This window comes from Physeter macrocephalus, chromosome 8 (genome assembly GCF_002837175.3).
Source record: "Physeter macrocephalus isolate SW-GA chromosome 8, ASM283717v5, whole genome shotgun sequence".
In the NCBI taxonomy this organism is placed as follows: Eukaryota; Metazoa; Chordata; class Mammalia; order Artiodactyla; family Physeteridae; genus Physeter; species Physeter macrocephalus.
The window spans coordinates 25,132,843-25,149,739 of NC_041221.1; the positions used below are offsets into that span (position 1 = coordinate 25,132,843).

Consider the following 16,897-nt stretch of genomic DNA (forward strand, 5'->3'; position numbering starts at 1 on the left):
CTTATCTATTTTACATGTAGTATCGATAGTTGGAATCTGTCAATCCCATACTCTTAATTTATCCCTCTCCTCCTTACCCCTTTGATAACCATGTTTGTTTTCTATGTCTGTGAGTCTATTTCTGTTTTGTAAATAAGTTCATTTGTATCATTTTTTAAGATTCCACATATAAGTGATATCATATGATATTGGTCTTTCTCTGACTTACTTCACTCAGTATGACAAACTCTAGGTCCATCCATGTTGCTGCAAATGGCATCATTTCATTCTTTTTTATGTATCAGTACTTTGCTTGACTGGCTTTAAATGTATGACTGTACAACTAATATCAATAAAACAAATGAGGGAACAGTTTATATCATTCACTATCCAAAATTGTTAGAATTGAAAATATGTATTCTCTCTCCAAGAAGGTAGTGCTCAAACATTTTTAAAAAGGAAGAGAATAAGATGCTCTCATGTTAGAAGCCAAGGGTCTGCTGAAATCTGGACACAGTGGTTTTTGATGTGGTCATGGTCAGGGAAGGAGATACACACTGGCCACTGTAAGGAATGCCTGCTTAGGAAGAAAATCACACAGCTGTGGGAATGGGCTCAATGTGTGGGTTTTTTAAAAAAGCCTTTCTTTAGACTGGCTTTTAATACTTTTACTTCTCCTTAGGGCTTAAATTCTATTTTAAAGATTTCTCTCTTAGTTGGTTTGAGGATGGAATGATGGAAGCCATTTGCTCCTTATACGAAAAGAGAGGTCTGACTTAGGGATAAAAATCAGAAAGTTCAGGGACTTCCCTGGAGGTCCAGTAGACTGTGCGCTCTCAGTGCAGGGGGTGTGTGTTCGATCCCTGGTTGGAGAACTAAGATCCCACATGCTGCATGGTACCGTCAAAAAAAAAAAAAAAAAATCAGAAAGTTCAAAAACCAAAAAGTAAAGATGTCTGTACACTCTACAAAGAGACTGTATAAATGGATTCTTTAGTGGATGGTGGCTCACGAGATTAATTATTACATTCATAAAAGCCCCTACTGAATGAGAAGAATTAACGAGGGAATTTCAGCTCCTCCCTCTGAAGGAGCTTACAACTACCCCAGTTTCTACTTTCAAGGCACCGGGCTGGGTACCACGGAGATGCTAACAAGATGTTCTCGCTTACATGGAAGAAGGATTTACAATCTGGGAGGAGTGCTGCTAAAATACACAGCTCCTTCTGTCGCATATGTCACAGCCATTCCAGTCTATGTACAGAAAAGAGCTTTCACTGCTGTATCTTTGGAACACAAATAGAAAAGGCCTCTTCACCAGCGGAATGCATCTCTAGTGCCTAAATTTCTCTACCAACGACAGAGAATGACAGTCAGCGTGTGTGCAGGCTCACTTTTCTTTTAAAGGGATTTCAGTGACATAAATGGGCCAGAGGTACTGCAAGGGAAAGGGAGTGGATGTGCAGTGACAGGAAAACAGTCTGATTTTAAAACCCCACTCTTGCCTCCCAGCTGAAGTTACACATCACAGAATGTAGGAAGAGAAAATGGCTCTAAAATGGGAAACTGTCCGGGAATGTTCCTTCATGCAGGGTTTGGGTAAATTAGGCTGCAGCCAGTGCTAAATCCTTTGAAAAGCCACAACCTAAACACAGTCCATCCACTGTTGGCCACTTCTGCTTGATCTGGTTTGAACAGCAGTTACTAATTGACTTTTGCCCTGATCGTGTTTCATCATCACTTTCAACTAATGGGGGGAGGGGAGGAGGAAAAGGAAGAGGGTAAGGGAATGGAAGTAATGCTTATTAAAAAAAAAACTCCAAGCAACTGTCAAAAGCCAAAAGAGAAATGATTTTTGTGTTGACGCTTGGGAATTTGGAAGGAAAGGGTAGCTCGGGCGTCTGACTTCCCCTGGGAGCTGTTCAGAAGAGGTTGACTACAGGGAGGCTGAACCTACGGAAAGAGAGGGCAGAGGTGATGGCCAGTGACTCGTATTCATGTGGTACACGTGTCTCCAGGCTCTCCTTGCAAAAGATACGGGGAATTTTGCATTTGAGAGATTAGAAACCTGTCTTAAAGGTGAGATGGGCTGTGGTGTTTCCCAAACAAGGCTTCAGAACAAAAGACATTCAGGGACAGCCTTGCTGACTCACCTCCGTGCCTGTGTGGGCGCACGCCCCTCAGGAGAAGGCGGGAGGGAGGCGGGCGATGCTGCCAGCTCCGGAGATTGGCACAAGGCGGCCACTGTGTTGTGACCACAGAGGAGCGTTATCAAGGCTGGTCTACATCACCGGGCTCGCCCGCTGCTTCCCCAAGTCATCCTGATGGAACCAACTGGAACACTAGTAATGCTCACCTAGAATTCTCTCTGCTCCTAACTTCTCATCCACATCTAGGGAAACCTGGGCTATGACCCACCCCACTACCTGCTTTTTCAAGGTACTCTGTCCCTGACTCGCCAGCTTCCTTGAAGTAGTCCTGTAGTCTTGTTTGTTTATATCTTTGGTGATACATCCCTCAAAGACAGTCTAATACAGTGGTTTTCAACTGGAGTGATTTTAACACCCCAGGGGACAATTGGCCACGTCTGGAGACAGTTTTGGTTGTCACAACTAGGGAAAGCGGTGCTATTGACCGGTGTCTACTGGGTAGAAGCCAGGGCTACTGCGAAACATCCCACAATGCCCAGGACAGCCCTACAACAGGGAATTACCCGGCTCCAAATGTCAACAGTGCCAAGGTTGAGAAACCCAGGTCTAGTCTGTAAGACACAGACTATTGACTGACGGCGTGGAGTACTGAATGGTAAAATGTAAACACAAACTAAATGAGACACCAAAAATTGAGCGTTAAGGCTGTAAACCCACTGAAAGTGGAAAGGCAGCATTTCTAGGTGATGGAATACATTTTAGATGAGAGGCGCAGAGGAAGGAGAAGCATCTCACTCACTCACAGGGAGTGGCAAAGGACAGTCACCGCACAAAAATGTGCAGCCGTGGTCTCTGTGGGCGCGTGCGATTTATCGCTTTGAGGACATGAAATAGCATGTCTTGAGTCGCCAAGCTCCTGGCATATGCTGAGGTGACAGCAGAGCGAGACTACACTGCTACCAGCCCTGAGGAATGAACGGCAGCTGAAGTCAGCAGATGGTTAGAAAGGAAATGGTATTAAGCCACAGACGAGAGAGTATGGTTACTAATAAGGAAACGGAAACTGCCTGGGAGAAAGAAGAACAACCTGTGATATTAGGAAACGAGGACTTAAAAGCATCAAGAACGTCACAAAGGGGCAGATCCATCAGGTGATAATAAAGCAAATCAAAATGTACTCTCACTGTCTGTCACTGGCATCCCAGAGCGATTAAGACAAATTTTGGCTATGTAGCCAGAGCCTTAAAAGCATTCTTTGTAAAAGTAAAACTAGATGTTTTACTCTTAAGAATTTATCCTTGAGAAGTGATTAAGGATATAGGCGAGACTTAACTACACGGATGTTTATTGCAGTTTCTGTTAGTTAAAATTTGGGAGCAACCGAATTTTCTGATCATCGGGGACGGGTTCATACAACAGGGCAGACCCCTACAATGGAATTCTTGGTAGCCCTTCCATATTCTGGTGTAGACGATTTACTGGCCAGGAGAGAGGTCATGCAGAGCCAAGGGATAAAGTATCTACAACAGCCTGCAGAGCGAGGCAGGGTGGGGGCTGCCCCCACACCTGTCCTTCCCTTCAGTGGTGTGCCAGTCACCTGGCTGCAGGTAAGCGGGGGCTACACTGTCTGCAGAGAATTTGCAAACAGCAAAATGGATGAAAGTTGGTCTTTCTTATTACCATGTGCAGACAATTCTAAACAATTTCAATGATAAAATATCCCTCCTTACTGAGGTAGAGAACTCCTACTGTACCCCCTTAGTATGCCACTGTACCGCTTTTCCCTTTGGTTAAGAGAATGCCCAAGGTTCACCTAGGGTCACGGTTGCCCTACAAAAATACTACACATCCCAGTCACCCCTGCAACTCAGGTGCTAATGTGTCCCATCCAGATGGAGAGGGTGTAGGCAACAGTGATATGTGTGACATTCAGCGGGGGCAGTTCGAGAGGAAAGGGTTCTCCCCTCTGTCTTCTTGGCTCCATTTCTGCTCCTGGACTCTGGATAGAGAGCCATCTTTGTACCATGAGGAGGAGGGCAGCATCCTAAAGAGGTGAGCATGACAGATCTAAGGAGCCTCCGGAGATTCTGCAGACCAGAGCCGCCAGCAGCGCCGACTTTTACATTAGCGGGAAATACACTTGTCTTCTCTAAGTCACTATGAACTTGGCTGTCTGGTGTGTCTGAACTCGCACTCCAACCAATATCATATAATGGTATTTTGAAAGGTTAAACAACACTATGCATAAATACAGAGAGAAAGAGATCAGAAAGGATTAGAGGCCCAGGTATAAATTTTTACTGTGGCTCACAGTAGAAGGGAAGATGATGGGGGGGGGGTGTGCATTATTTTCTTCTTGTAGCTTATTGCTATTTTACTTGTATATTGTTTACATATTACGTGTGCATGTATTTATTAATATAAATAATTTATAAAAAATTTTGAAGTTATTTAGAATATTTTTATAGATATAATATTTTTACTTATAATTAATATATATTTTATCTCAAGGAGAAACTTATTTAAAATGTAAGTAAGTTTAAAATTCAAATCTGCAATGTACTGATTTAAACTAGCAATAAAATTCATTTTTGTGCTTTGGGACATTGATTGCTATTTATTCTCAGAGTCTCACTTCTGGGCCAGCAGCATCATCCATGGGACACAGTGGGCTATGTGTGAGTCTCTTGAGGCGGCCCCCAATACAAAGTCCTGAAACTCCAAGGAAACTTTTTAGGGGATGGGATTTCATGGCATCTAATCCCATTTATGTATGACACACGCTGACATCTTCAGAACTAAGCAACTTTTAGCTTGGTGTGATCAAAGTACTGCTTCTCCAGCGGTACTCTGAGATACATGCATCTACACTCGTTGCCATGAACTGCAAGTTCTCAGATGATTACCATGATCTAGAATGTTCATTAGGTTTGCTGGTGATCGCAGAGTCAGAAGGTAATAAAATGCAGCACTGCCATGAGAAGCTGAGGAACAGCCTGAACCACAAATGGAAAGAGAAGGGCTATGCAGTGCTCCTGGCTCACAGCAGCCATGGAGGCCAAGTGTCCCAAGAGGACAATGGATGAGGCTGGGACGACCGACTGGCAACAACCCCACAGCAAGAGCTAGAGGCCCCAGTGGACCACAGCTGGACTGCCATTCAGCACAGCTGGGGCTGTGCCTTGGGCTAGATGTCATAGACGGAAAGAAGACCCACACAGTCTTTCCCCTCAGAAAATTCTCCCTCTAGGAGATCAACTGCTGCATGTGACTGATAATGTGATGAGCACTGGAGGAGAAGTTTAACTACAACCATGCAGATGCAGACTAGAGAAGCATTCACTTTTTACTTGGGAGAACTCTTGAAAGGGTGGAGGTGATGTTTTACTTGGTTTTGAAGGATAATTCTCCAAGGAGTGGAAGAAGGGAAGGGGAACGCTGGACAGAGGAGCAGCGTGAGCAGAAGTGAGGAGCTGGCCTGCGGGATGCTGGGCTGGGCTGGGCTGGGCTGAGATGGGCTGGGCTGGGTTGGGAAAGTGTGCAGGGTAAAGGCCTTGAGCCTCTGCGAAGACATGTCTATAGTCATGGAAGAAATTAAGGGGCCTTAATGGGTTTACACGGAAGCCCAATACTATTGCTTTTGTGGATAAGATATCATGCTGATATCTTACGTGAAACTCCCCACAATCTATGCATTTGGCACCAACAACCTAGAAAAGAGATGAAAAAGAGTAATAATACTTCTCTTAAATTGATCCCAGCTCACTAAACAAAGATTATCAGGAGAGAGAGAAAGTTGATCATATAAAAATGCTGGATCAGAATCATCTTTGAATTCTGATAGGTTTACATCCTCACCCATGTGGATATATAAATATCTCTGGGAACTAAAAAATTCACAGGTGATTCAAGCAGAAGAGAGATTTTTGAACTCGAGGGGATCTTGCTTGTTTTACTTCTGTTTTTCTCTGCGGGTTTCTCTGTACACAGTCAAGTTCACACAGAGTAGGTCTTGAAGGCCCAGGTCTGCTCGGGCCATCAGCCAGCGGTATCCTGCTACCTCTAATCCATGTTGGAGCAACACTGATCACCGGACACCATCGCAGGAACCCTGGCCACATCCCAAATAGAAAAACAAACAAAAATGCTTATTTCTACAAAGGGTGGGAAAGCAGCTAAATCAATTATGTCTACTGCTATTTCCCTGGACCTCAATCTTCGGCTTGCCACCCCTGCCCTGCTCTGCCAGGCTGCCGGCACAAAGTCCTGCCAGCGGCGGTGAGGACTGTGCCGGGTGAGATATGCCTCTTGGCACATGACATGTAGACTGCTTTGGCGGAGGGCCTGATTGCAAAGAGCTACTAGAGAAACCAGTCATTTCTTATAATTCAGCGATAGGCACTGAGCACAAAGTCAGAAATTAATGAATTTGCAACGTCCTTTTGGACCAGAATACGATGCATAGAAGTGTCCAATACAGCCACACACAGGGGCTTACGTCTGATGGTTCTACATCATATATTTTCTTGAATTATCCCCATCAAGGATCTCAAAGAAAAAAGTTTCCAAGATTTTTATTATAACTAAATCTGACCTGCAAAGTAGAGTATTTTCCAAAGGTACAGAACACCAATGCCCAAGGTGAAAGTCAACATAAATTTCTGGAATTCAGCAAGTGACAGAGTCAATCACTAAACCAATATTATGATTTTCATCACTTTTGCTTCCTGGTAAAATCTCTGGCTCCTCTGTCCTGGGAAGGATCTGCCATGGATTAGATAACTTTTCATTTTATCTTATGCCTTTCTCGGAGGCAACTCAAATTTAAGAGAAAAAAAACCATATACATTTGCATAAACAAACACTGACCTGGTCAGTTAGTTCCTTTTTGAATATTATTTTAAAATATAGTTCCTTTTTGAATATTATGTTAAAATAAATTTTTGAAAAGATTACAATTCTAATGCCCATTGTAGAAAATTTACCAATACATATGAGAAGCATCAGTCACTATCTTCCATCATCTTTGATGTACTGCACTTTTTCTAAAAAAACATATTTTTTGTACATGCATATATTTTGTATTTGCATATGACACATATTTTACTAAACTGGCCAGGTTTTATCTGCATTGTATCTCTATATACCTCTGTCTTCATTTCACTTTGTATTATACTCTTTCTATAATCACTACCTATTCTTTAAAAAGACTGACTTTATGAGCAGTAGAGATTCCAGGGGATGTATTATATCTGACCATTTTTATAGCTGCAAACCTAGAACTCCATCTGTTTACATCCTCATTAAGCTTGATACTGAATTTCCTGGCACTTCAAAATATTTTTGTATTATGTAGGAGAACAGTTTGAAAACATTTTTTAAAACTATCATTTGGTTGAAATAACTTTGAAGCTTCTTTATAAACAACAAAGTCCCATTGTATTTTAACTTAATGGTGGTTTCAGCAAAACTTTCTCAAAGAAATTCTTTTTTTCTCCCTTAAAATAATATTGTAAGAAGAAAAATGGAACAGACTGTACACATTTTCATTTAGATTTCAGGCAAAAATCATAAGATTCTACTCATCACTTTAGTGGACTGAACTTAGAAGAGAGCTCACTGACGTCATAAATTATGGTTTGAAGTACAGCGTTCTGAGGTAGAATATCGCTCACCGTGAGGTTTCATGGAAGCAGCGAACACCTTGGAAGAAGGGCTCTATCTTGGGGTGATGTCCATGAATGTTCTCTTCTGACCCCTGGCTTCTCTGGACCCAATCAACTCCTAATCTCACCTGTCATTTGAAAGACCTCAAGCCACGTGAGCACACCTTGGCAGAGTTGGGGAAAGGGTTCAGTGTCGGGGCAGAATCTTACTAAAGGAGACACCAGGGCCAGGCACAGAAGCCATCAGAAGGGTGTGCTTCAAAATCTAAGCCAAGACTAAGAGAAAACCATGAAATCAGAGTGAATTTAACCTCAGTTTAAAGTTTTTCTTTCTTTCTTTTCTTTCTTCCTCCCTCCCTCCCTCTCTCCCTCTCTCTTTCTCTCTTTCTTTCTTTCATTCTGCCTGCCAAGGCTAATGTCATATGAATGGACTTCCACAAATATGATTTCCAAAGTTGCCTGGGCCCATCCCAGAGGTTCTGAATCGTTAGGTTGTAGGTGAGATTCAGGTGATTTTGATCCAGGGCAGACTGTAAAGCACTATATTCTTGCCCATAGGCTTTTCTTCCTTTCAACTTTATTGAGCTTGCTTTCCAGGGTAAAGCAGTGTAGGAACTGGGCCCCATGGTACACAATACCACAAAAGGAAACCATGAGAAGAACCCATGTACCTTTGTGAGGCCATCGTTAAGTTATTTGATATTGAAAAATATTCAGAACCCATAATAGTTTGGCACCCTTAAGTACCAGGTAGGATAACTGAAGTGTGTGACATCACTTAGTATAATACTCGGCACATGGCAGATGCTGGCTAAGCACTGCATCCCCCCTGGTAGGAGGGTTCTAAGAGGCAGAATTAAGAACCACGGCTCAATCCTCCCAAAAGGCTCCTCCAATTCAGGGGGAGATGGAAGACACAAGAGTACTGATCCAGGACAGGAGAAAAAGCAGGGCTGGGGATTTATTTCTCAGAGCGGAAGGTCACCGTCAGAGAGGCGATGAGCCCGTATCTCCTAAATTATAGGCGTGTTTAAGCTGGAACATACAGATCCAGAAGCTGTAGAAAGACCTGGAGCCTCAGGGGCTACAAACAGCTTGAGAACTGTAACCTACAAAAATGCTAACACTGACACATTCAGGTTAAATGTAGGAATTATATTTAAGGACACATTCCCATTAATCCTTACCGTGAATAAAATAGTTCCTTTAACCCCCACTCCGAGTTAAACTATTCCAAAAATAGTTTAGAAAATAGTGTGCTGTGATCTAAACAGGTATTTTTGCCAATTTATTTTGAATTAAAAACCTGGTAAGCGAGCATGTTGGGGGTTCTGTCCCACTTTCTCAGTCATCCACTCCTGAGGACAGTCAGATCTCGGGTTTACAGGACCCTCAGCAGCTGGAGATACGACCATAGCGCCCAGGGCAAGGCTGGAGGTATAACCACAGTGACAGGGGAAGGCTGGGCACATGACCACAGAGTCCGGAGAAGGGAAGATCTCAGTAGCAGGGGTTTCTGGCAGCCGCGGGACGGGCACTTTTTCTCATTACTCCCTTACCTGGGGGCCTGGTGGGTGAGGGGTTCTACCTCCCAAAGGCTCCCGAGGGGCAGGGATGGAGGCTGTTCTGCTTTTGCCAAGGCTGAGAATCACAGCCTGTGGGCCTTTACTTCACTGCAGGGCAACCGACAGCTGCTGGAGGAAAGGCCGTTCCATTTTGAAGAGGCCTCTCCAGCCGGACAGCTATCTGGAGTAATCGGAATTGTCCACCAGGGCCAAGCTTCTAATGTCATTCTGTTGGGAGGGCTGTGAATTACTCCGTTTTCCAACAATAAGTGCAAGATTGCATATCCGAAAGGTCCCAAATGACCTATACAGTGCATGTTGGATTTCTGTGCCTCTCTCCTCAGCTTCCCTTCTCAGACCACACCTGTCCTGTGCAACTGCACCACCTGCAAGGCCCCCACCTGCCCCCACAAGGATCACAATAAATGTTTGCATCGACCCAGAAGAATCAGTGCCTGCATCTGACTCGACCGTGTGAGCTGGAACCTTAGAGCTTGCCCTGGACTCAAGCGGCTCTTTCCCTTTTTGAAATTTCCTATCTTGGCGTGGCTGCAGAACCTGAGGGGAGTCAGGTAACGCTCCACTGTCTCAGCTATGAAATCCCCACGGAAAGCCTGTGCAGACGCATTAGTGATGTGACCGCGTGTTAGAAACGCAGAGCCCTGCACCTGCAGACACAGACGAAACATGCATGCTGTGATTAGGGCAGGGGCTGATGGCATGCAGCTGCGAGTCCCCACATCACCTGATCTTGAGATTTCTTTTTCTTCTTCTTCTTGCCCCAGCACCCGGAGCTCTCTGCATCTTTGCCATTGGCCTCACCACAGAGCAGCCCGTCCAGCTCATCTGTGCCCAGGTGCTGTCCCTGAGACGTTTCTGCTGCCAGCCGGTACGAAAGGTTCCTTAAAATGCACACACAGTTTTCAACGGTCTGGAGAATCCAAAAAAAAAAAAAAAGGAGGAGGAGTGAATAAAAACTAACCAGCACTCCTCCACCCAGAAAAGCAATCCGTCTTTACACACACATTTTTCTTTGGATGCATGTAGCCGCTGCCCCTAAAGGCTCCCTTGACAGCCACAGTGGAAAGAATTTAGAGAAGCTTGGAAACGTCTTCAGACCTTTTCTCACCCCAAAGATACTACTTATCAATAAGAGGTCCTTTTATAAGCAGCTGTCATTGATTGAAATTCACTTGGGAGCGAGGAAGAACCCACAACCACGGGAGGTCCCAGATGGCATCCACTTACGGACAACGGCCGCATGGGGACTAGGGCTCAGAACCACCAAGAGCACAGATAACTGGATTTCTGTCAGCTCTGGGAGGGTGACACTAACATTTCCCATCTACCAGGGCACTTTCTGGGAGTGAAACAGGGCAAGAGGTGCAAACCAGGGTCGTCCCAGGCAAGCCAGGTTCCGTGTTCACCTGGGGGCATCAATGTTTCCATGCTGATTTTCTTCGAGATGGCTGGTGCTCCTATTTTCCTGGCAGGGGTGTTAAACAGTGGTTAAGGACACACATAGAGCCGGACAGCTGTAGAACCCTAGGTCTCTGACCACTGGCTGTGTGACTTGGACAGTGCACCCAATATCTCCGTGACCATAACCTCCTCTGTAAGACGGCCAGAATAGTGGCCACGTTTTAGGCTGCTGTGTGGAATAGGGGAATTAGAGTATTTACATGTGATAGGCAGAATAAACCTCTCTGCCCCAAAGAGGTCGACATCTTAGTCTCCGAAACCTGTGAATACGTTAGGTTATGTGGTGGAGGGAATTAAGGTTGCTAATCAGTTGGGGAGATTACCCTGGATTATCCGGGGTGGGGGGGCCATGGAATCCTGAGGGTCCTATAAGCAAAAGAGGGAGGCAGAAGAGTTAGAGTGAAACCGCGTGAGAAGGACGAGACCTGCTATTGCTGTCTTTAGGGATGCAGGAAGGGGCCACGAGACAAGGAATGTGGGCGGCCTTGAAAAGCTGTAAAGACAAGGAAACAGATGCCTCCCTCGAGCCTCCAGAAGGAATGCAGCCCTGTCAAGACTCGTTGATTTTAGCCCAAAAAGACCCATTTTGGACTCCTGATCTCTCAGATGGTTAAGATAATAAGTTTGTGTTTTTAAGCTGCCATGTTTGTGGCTATTCGTTATAGCAGCAACAGGAAACTAACCCGGTATGTAGGTACTGAGAAGAGTTCCTGGCACAAGGCAAGTGCTACCCAAGGATTTATATCATTAACAATGGTGGAGGTGGTACTCCTGGGAGGTCCAGAGCTTGTGACCTAGATCTAATGGGTCCATGATGGAGTCCTGGTTCTGCCATTTAATGAGCTGTGTGACCTTGGCCAAAGTGTGAAATCTCTCTGTGCTTCTATTTCCTCCCAAAGTCCCCACTGCCAAACTGGAGATTAGGTCTCAACATATGGATTTTGGGGGAACCAAACACTCAGACCAGTGCATCAACCTTTTGACCTTTGTCCTGGATTTGAGGAACCGAGGGAAGAGGGAAAAAAAAATACCAAATTTTTACAAAGGACAAGATAATGATGGAAAAAAAACTGAACTGAGATAAGTTTTATTTTACATTTTAAGCTTAAGTTTAAACTTGTTATTGAAGTACAGTTGTTTCACAATGTCATGTCAGTTTCAGGCGTACAAAATCTGAAAAAGAAGAGATAAGTTGTCTTTTTAAAAGCATGCCAACTTGGCTATCGTTTTTCAGGCACCAACTGTGCAACAGCCACCATTCAAGGCAGGGAAGATCGTTCCATTTTACAGATGAGGTCTGAAGCTTTCTGTAACTTATACCAGATTGCACCACTTTTTCTAGTCCTAGGTTGGGACTGGAAGGGCGGTGAGGGCTGCCAGGGTCCAGATTCTGCACTGTTCCCACCTATGACTGGAATCTGGCAAAAGGCACTGTATATGTTTGACTGGGGGCAGGAAAAGCAAGCAGGAAAACCAGTTTTCAGGGTATATTTCTGGACCTTTGCCATTCCAAACCTTTCTTGTCAGCTTCTCAAGGTTTCATGGGCTGCTAATCCCACAGGCTTTGAGTCAACTTGATTTTCTATTTCAAGCATCCTCTCAGCATCGAAAAAGGAACCGGCATGAAAGCAGGTAAACACAGGACAATGCATGAAAGGGAGAAAAGTCTCTCCCTGAAAAAAAAATGTTATGGCATAAGTCAGAACGATTTTTCAATCAGCTCAAACTGATTTTTCTTACATCAAAGACTTGGGAGAATAAACTTCTTTCTCATCCTGCTGTTCAGCTTCCCTGGGGGCGCTCCATGCCTCTGTTTAACAAATGACTACTGGGGAATAAATCCGCCGTTTGGAGAAATGTTTTATAATCTACCTGTGGCTGAGGGATGATTTTGAGAGAAGCTGGATGGCGGGGAGAGAAAGGAGAGAGAGAGAGAGAGAGAGGGGATGGGGAGTGGGGAAGGGAGACGGAGGAAGTGGTAGAGAGGGAAGGATGGGGGTGGCCCCAGGGGTTGAACTTATCTCTTCTTAAGCTTGGTTTGGGAGGGTTACCAAGCCAAGAGCTTTTCTCTGCAGGGGCAGGAAAAAAAGAAGAAAAAGAAGACAGCCACTGCCCTCCTTGGGGACACCAGCAGAAGGTGGGTGGCAGCTGGTGGTTTTGGTTTCCATATCCGTTGCTGTCAACAGAGCTTTCAGTAGCTCCTCTTGGTCACCAGGGTCATTTTGACTCCTTATTTTCTATTAGAAAGGGCTAATTTGGAAGCTGTCTGTAGAACGCTCCACCGTATGTTACCCGTTCAACAAACTGTTCCAGTTACAGGAGCTGAGCTGAGAGCGTGCGTGGAACCCAGGCTCTTTCACTCATTAACTTCGCTGGCCTCAAAGACAGCATGCACAGTTTTCCCTCCTCTAATTGTCACTGAGAAAGCTCAGAAGTGGCCAAGCAGAGGGCTGAGTGGAAAGTGATGGGACAATAATAATACGTTAAAACTCAATAGCACATTCTGGCCAGCAGAGCACTGCTGAGTAGTTTATCACATGTGATCCTTTCAACAGCTGTAAGGATCCTCCTTGTCTCGAAGCTGAGGTCACCCGGGGCCCTGTCCTTGGTCATCAGGAGGAGGAGATGGCACATTTTCCAGCACGCTCCTGGGGCCAAGCTCAGTGTTCTTGCTGCTCAATCAGGAATATCTGAGTCTTCTGGTTTTTCTTCTTTTAACTTTTATTTTCTATTGCAGCATAGTTGATTAACGATGTTGTCTTAGTTTCAGGTGTACATACAGCAAAGCGATTCAGTTATACATATACATGTATCTATTCTTTCTCCAATTCTTTTCCCATTTAGTTTATTACAGAATATTGAGCAGAGTTCCTTGTGCTGTACAGTAGGTCCTTGTTGATTATTTATTGTAAATATAGTGGTGTGTACATCAATCCCAAACTCCCAATTTATCCCTTCTCCCTCCCATCTTTCCCCTTTGGTAAACCATAAGTTTGTTTTCTAAGTCTGTGAGTCTGTTTCTGTTTTGTAAATAAGTTCATTCGTATCATATTTTTTAGAGTCTGCATATAAGCGGTATCACATATTTGTCCTTGTCTGACTCACTTCTCTTAGCATGCTCATCTCTAGGTCCATCCATGTTGCTGCAAATGGCATTATTTTCAAGGAACATCTGAGTTTTCTGACTTCAGCCCTAAATGGTCTTCAGTTTTTCAGTTTCCTCTTTTGGGGGAAATGTGGACATTAACAAGGAGACTCCCCAAGGTCTCCCGAGAGTTTGAGGAGTCTGGTCCTCTGACACGTCAGAAGAAAGATGTGCGTGCCTCGCAGAACTCTGATTTGGGACCATGCTCCTGAAGGCTGCCTTACTCACCCGGTGGTGGGCACTGGACCAGGACAAGAGGCGGTTGACTCTTATTTTATTCTCAGCTACAAGGGCCCGACAGTATTAAAGCCTGCATGGGATCCATAAGGCTTATCCCCTGCCTGCATTGCAGCTCCTGTGAATTATGAATTACCTTCAGTAGCTCTTTTCAAAATTCCTCCACTGTGTTAACAGGTATCTGTAAATACTCAAGACATCTTGACTGGTTGCTTCTTTAGGGACTTAATTTTCCTGTCAATGATATTAAAAGGTCTAAAATGGCTGTTAAGGGCATTTACAAGAGAGGTTGATTAAATCTTTTCTATCATATTTTACTTTTGAAATTGATGTCGTACACGGTAAATGAATGGATGCAAATGTAACTGAGTGGCGGTGATAAGGTGACAGACAGTGTCATAACTGGAGTCAGCTGGTACTCAAAGGATTAGAGTCCCAGAAAATATCAGGGGTCCTAAACTTTAGGGAGTAGGGCTCAGGCATCAGTAATTTTCTAGCTTTGCTAGTAATTTAGTTTTCCAGGTTTTTTTTTTTTTTTAGTAATTTTCTAAATTTTTCAGTCACTCTGATGTGTAGTCAAGGTTGAGAAGTGCCATGCCAAATCATCCCTAGGCCCGTGAGTAACTACATGGATAAAATCACTCCTATTTGTTCTTTATCTGACCTTACAACTGAGTTGCATTATATTGTATTCCCGACGAGTGTCCATTTGAAAGCCGTATCTACTAAGGCGGTTCTCAATCCAAGATGCACGTCGAATCACCTGATGAACTTTCAGAGGAATAGAAATCGGAGACGAGAGCTGGACACTCAGATTCGCTCAGGGGGCTGTGATGGGGTCTAGGCACATGCATTTATTAAATGTTCCAAAGGCAATTCCGATGAAGAGTTGGTATTAAAAACCATGGGACTGAGGCTTTGGTTCAGAACCAGGGCCAATTTTTGGCTCCCCGCGGTATATCTGGAGACATTTTCGTTTGTCACAACCGGGCTGCGGGAAGGATGGTACCGGCATCTAGTGGGTGGAGACCAGGGATGCCGCTCAACGTCCCACAGAGCGCAGGGCGGCCCCCAGCAAAGAACTGGACCCCAGTGTCAACACAGTGGCTCTGGAGAAGGTCTTGTTAAGGCACCACATGTATTAGGTCTTATTAAGGTATCACATTCATCACATGTATTACCTGAAAGCATCAGGAAAGTCTGTGTTGATATCAGGGTATTATGAAATTACAAATATTTTATTGAAAACGAACCAAAACCAATCAAAAGACAAGTGAAGACAAAACAAAATGGCTCGAACACCGGTGAAGCCCACCCAATTCTATTTTGGTTTGCGAACTAAAGCACTGAATGGACACCGGTGATCAATGTTTTGAGAGGCTCGTTTATGTAGCATTTATTTAGACTTCATCAGGCATTCCTTACATGGCATTGGACAAAATTAAGTTGTTCGGGGCTTCCCTGGTGGCGCAGCGGTTGAGAATCTGCCTGCCAATGCAGGGGACACGGGTTCGAGCCCTGGTCTGGGAAGATCCCACATGCCGCGGAGCAACTGGGCCCGTGAGCCGCAACTACTGAGCCTGCGCGTCCGGAGCCTGTGCCCCGCAACGAGAGAGGCCGCGATGGCGAGAGGCCCGCGCACCGCGATGAAGAGCGGCCCCCGCTCGCCGCAACTGGAGATTTAGACTTCATCAGGCATTCCTTACATGGCATTGGACAAAATTAAGTTGTTCGGGGCTTCCCTGGTGGCGCAGCGGTTGAGAATCCGCCTGCCGATGCAGGGGACACGGGTTCGAGCCCTGGTCTGGGAAGATCCCACGTGCCGCGGAGCAACTGGGCCCGTGAGCCGCAACTACTGAGCCTGCGCGTCCGGAGCCTGTGCCCCGCAACGAGAGAGGCCGCGAGGGCGAGAGGCCCGCGCACCGCGATGAAGAGCGGCCCCCGCTCGCCGCAACTGGAGAAAGCCCTCGCGCAGAAACGAAGACCCAACATAGCCATAAATAAATAAATTTTTAAAAAAATTAAGTTGTTCAAAAGGTATCTCGTAAGAATATAGGATTATTCAACTCTCAGGTAGTTTCAATATTTCTTTTTCTTTTGCCAATGGATTTTAGAAAATAAAGCTAGAAGATTGTGGGCAACCTGGTATGTGAGAGTTTATACACTCATCTGGAACACCTGTAGTTACTATAACTTAATCTAAATTTTTATTCACTACTAATCAAGAATTAAGTGTCTAGTTCTAGGCTAGGATTAAAAGTCGATATAGATCTCAGAGTGAAAGTATTAAACATCGCATTAACTCTCCATCCTTGTTAGCCACTGTTTGGTCCCCTGGGCATCCTTCTTCTCTAAGATGCTTCACCTATGCAAATTCAACAAACCTTGCTATCGATCTCGCTGCTCCCCAGCGCAGACTGAATCACGTAGAGCAGCGCATCCGTGAGCCCATCACATTCCCGCATCCTCCTGCGGGCCTCCTCTCCGGCTGAACTAACATTCCTGCAAAGCAAAAGGATGTGTCAGCGCCCTTCACGGTGGTCACCTCCTCTCATAGTTTTAATCAAAACACTTTCCTTGCCTTTTCAGGTTTACCAAGAATATAATTTAATCAGGGGGGACGGCCTCCACAAAAGCATCCTAGAATTAGGTGAGTCACAGATATCTGCAAGG

General features: G+C 44.8%; 1 protein-coding gene across 3 annotated transcripts in view; it reads right to left on the reverse strand.

Moving 5' to 3' along the window:
• The window catches only part of CTNND2 (catenin delta 2), a 453,358-nt gene that overhangs the window by 123,333 nt on the left and 313,128 nt on the right, over window positions 1–16,897 (reverse strand). For all 3 annotated transcript variants that reach the window (XM_007115618.2, XM_028492809.1, XM_024125559.1), the window contains 2 exons: window positions 16,609–16,726; window positions 10,106–10,291 (listed from right to left, as the gene is read on the reverse strand). In XM_007115618.2, coding sequence (XP_007115680.1) covers window positions 10,106–10,291; window positions 16,609–16,726 — 304 coding nt within the window. The remainder of the gene's footprint in view (window positions 1–10,105; window positions 10,292–16,608; window positions 16,727–16,897) is intronic.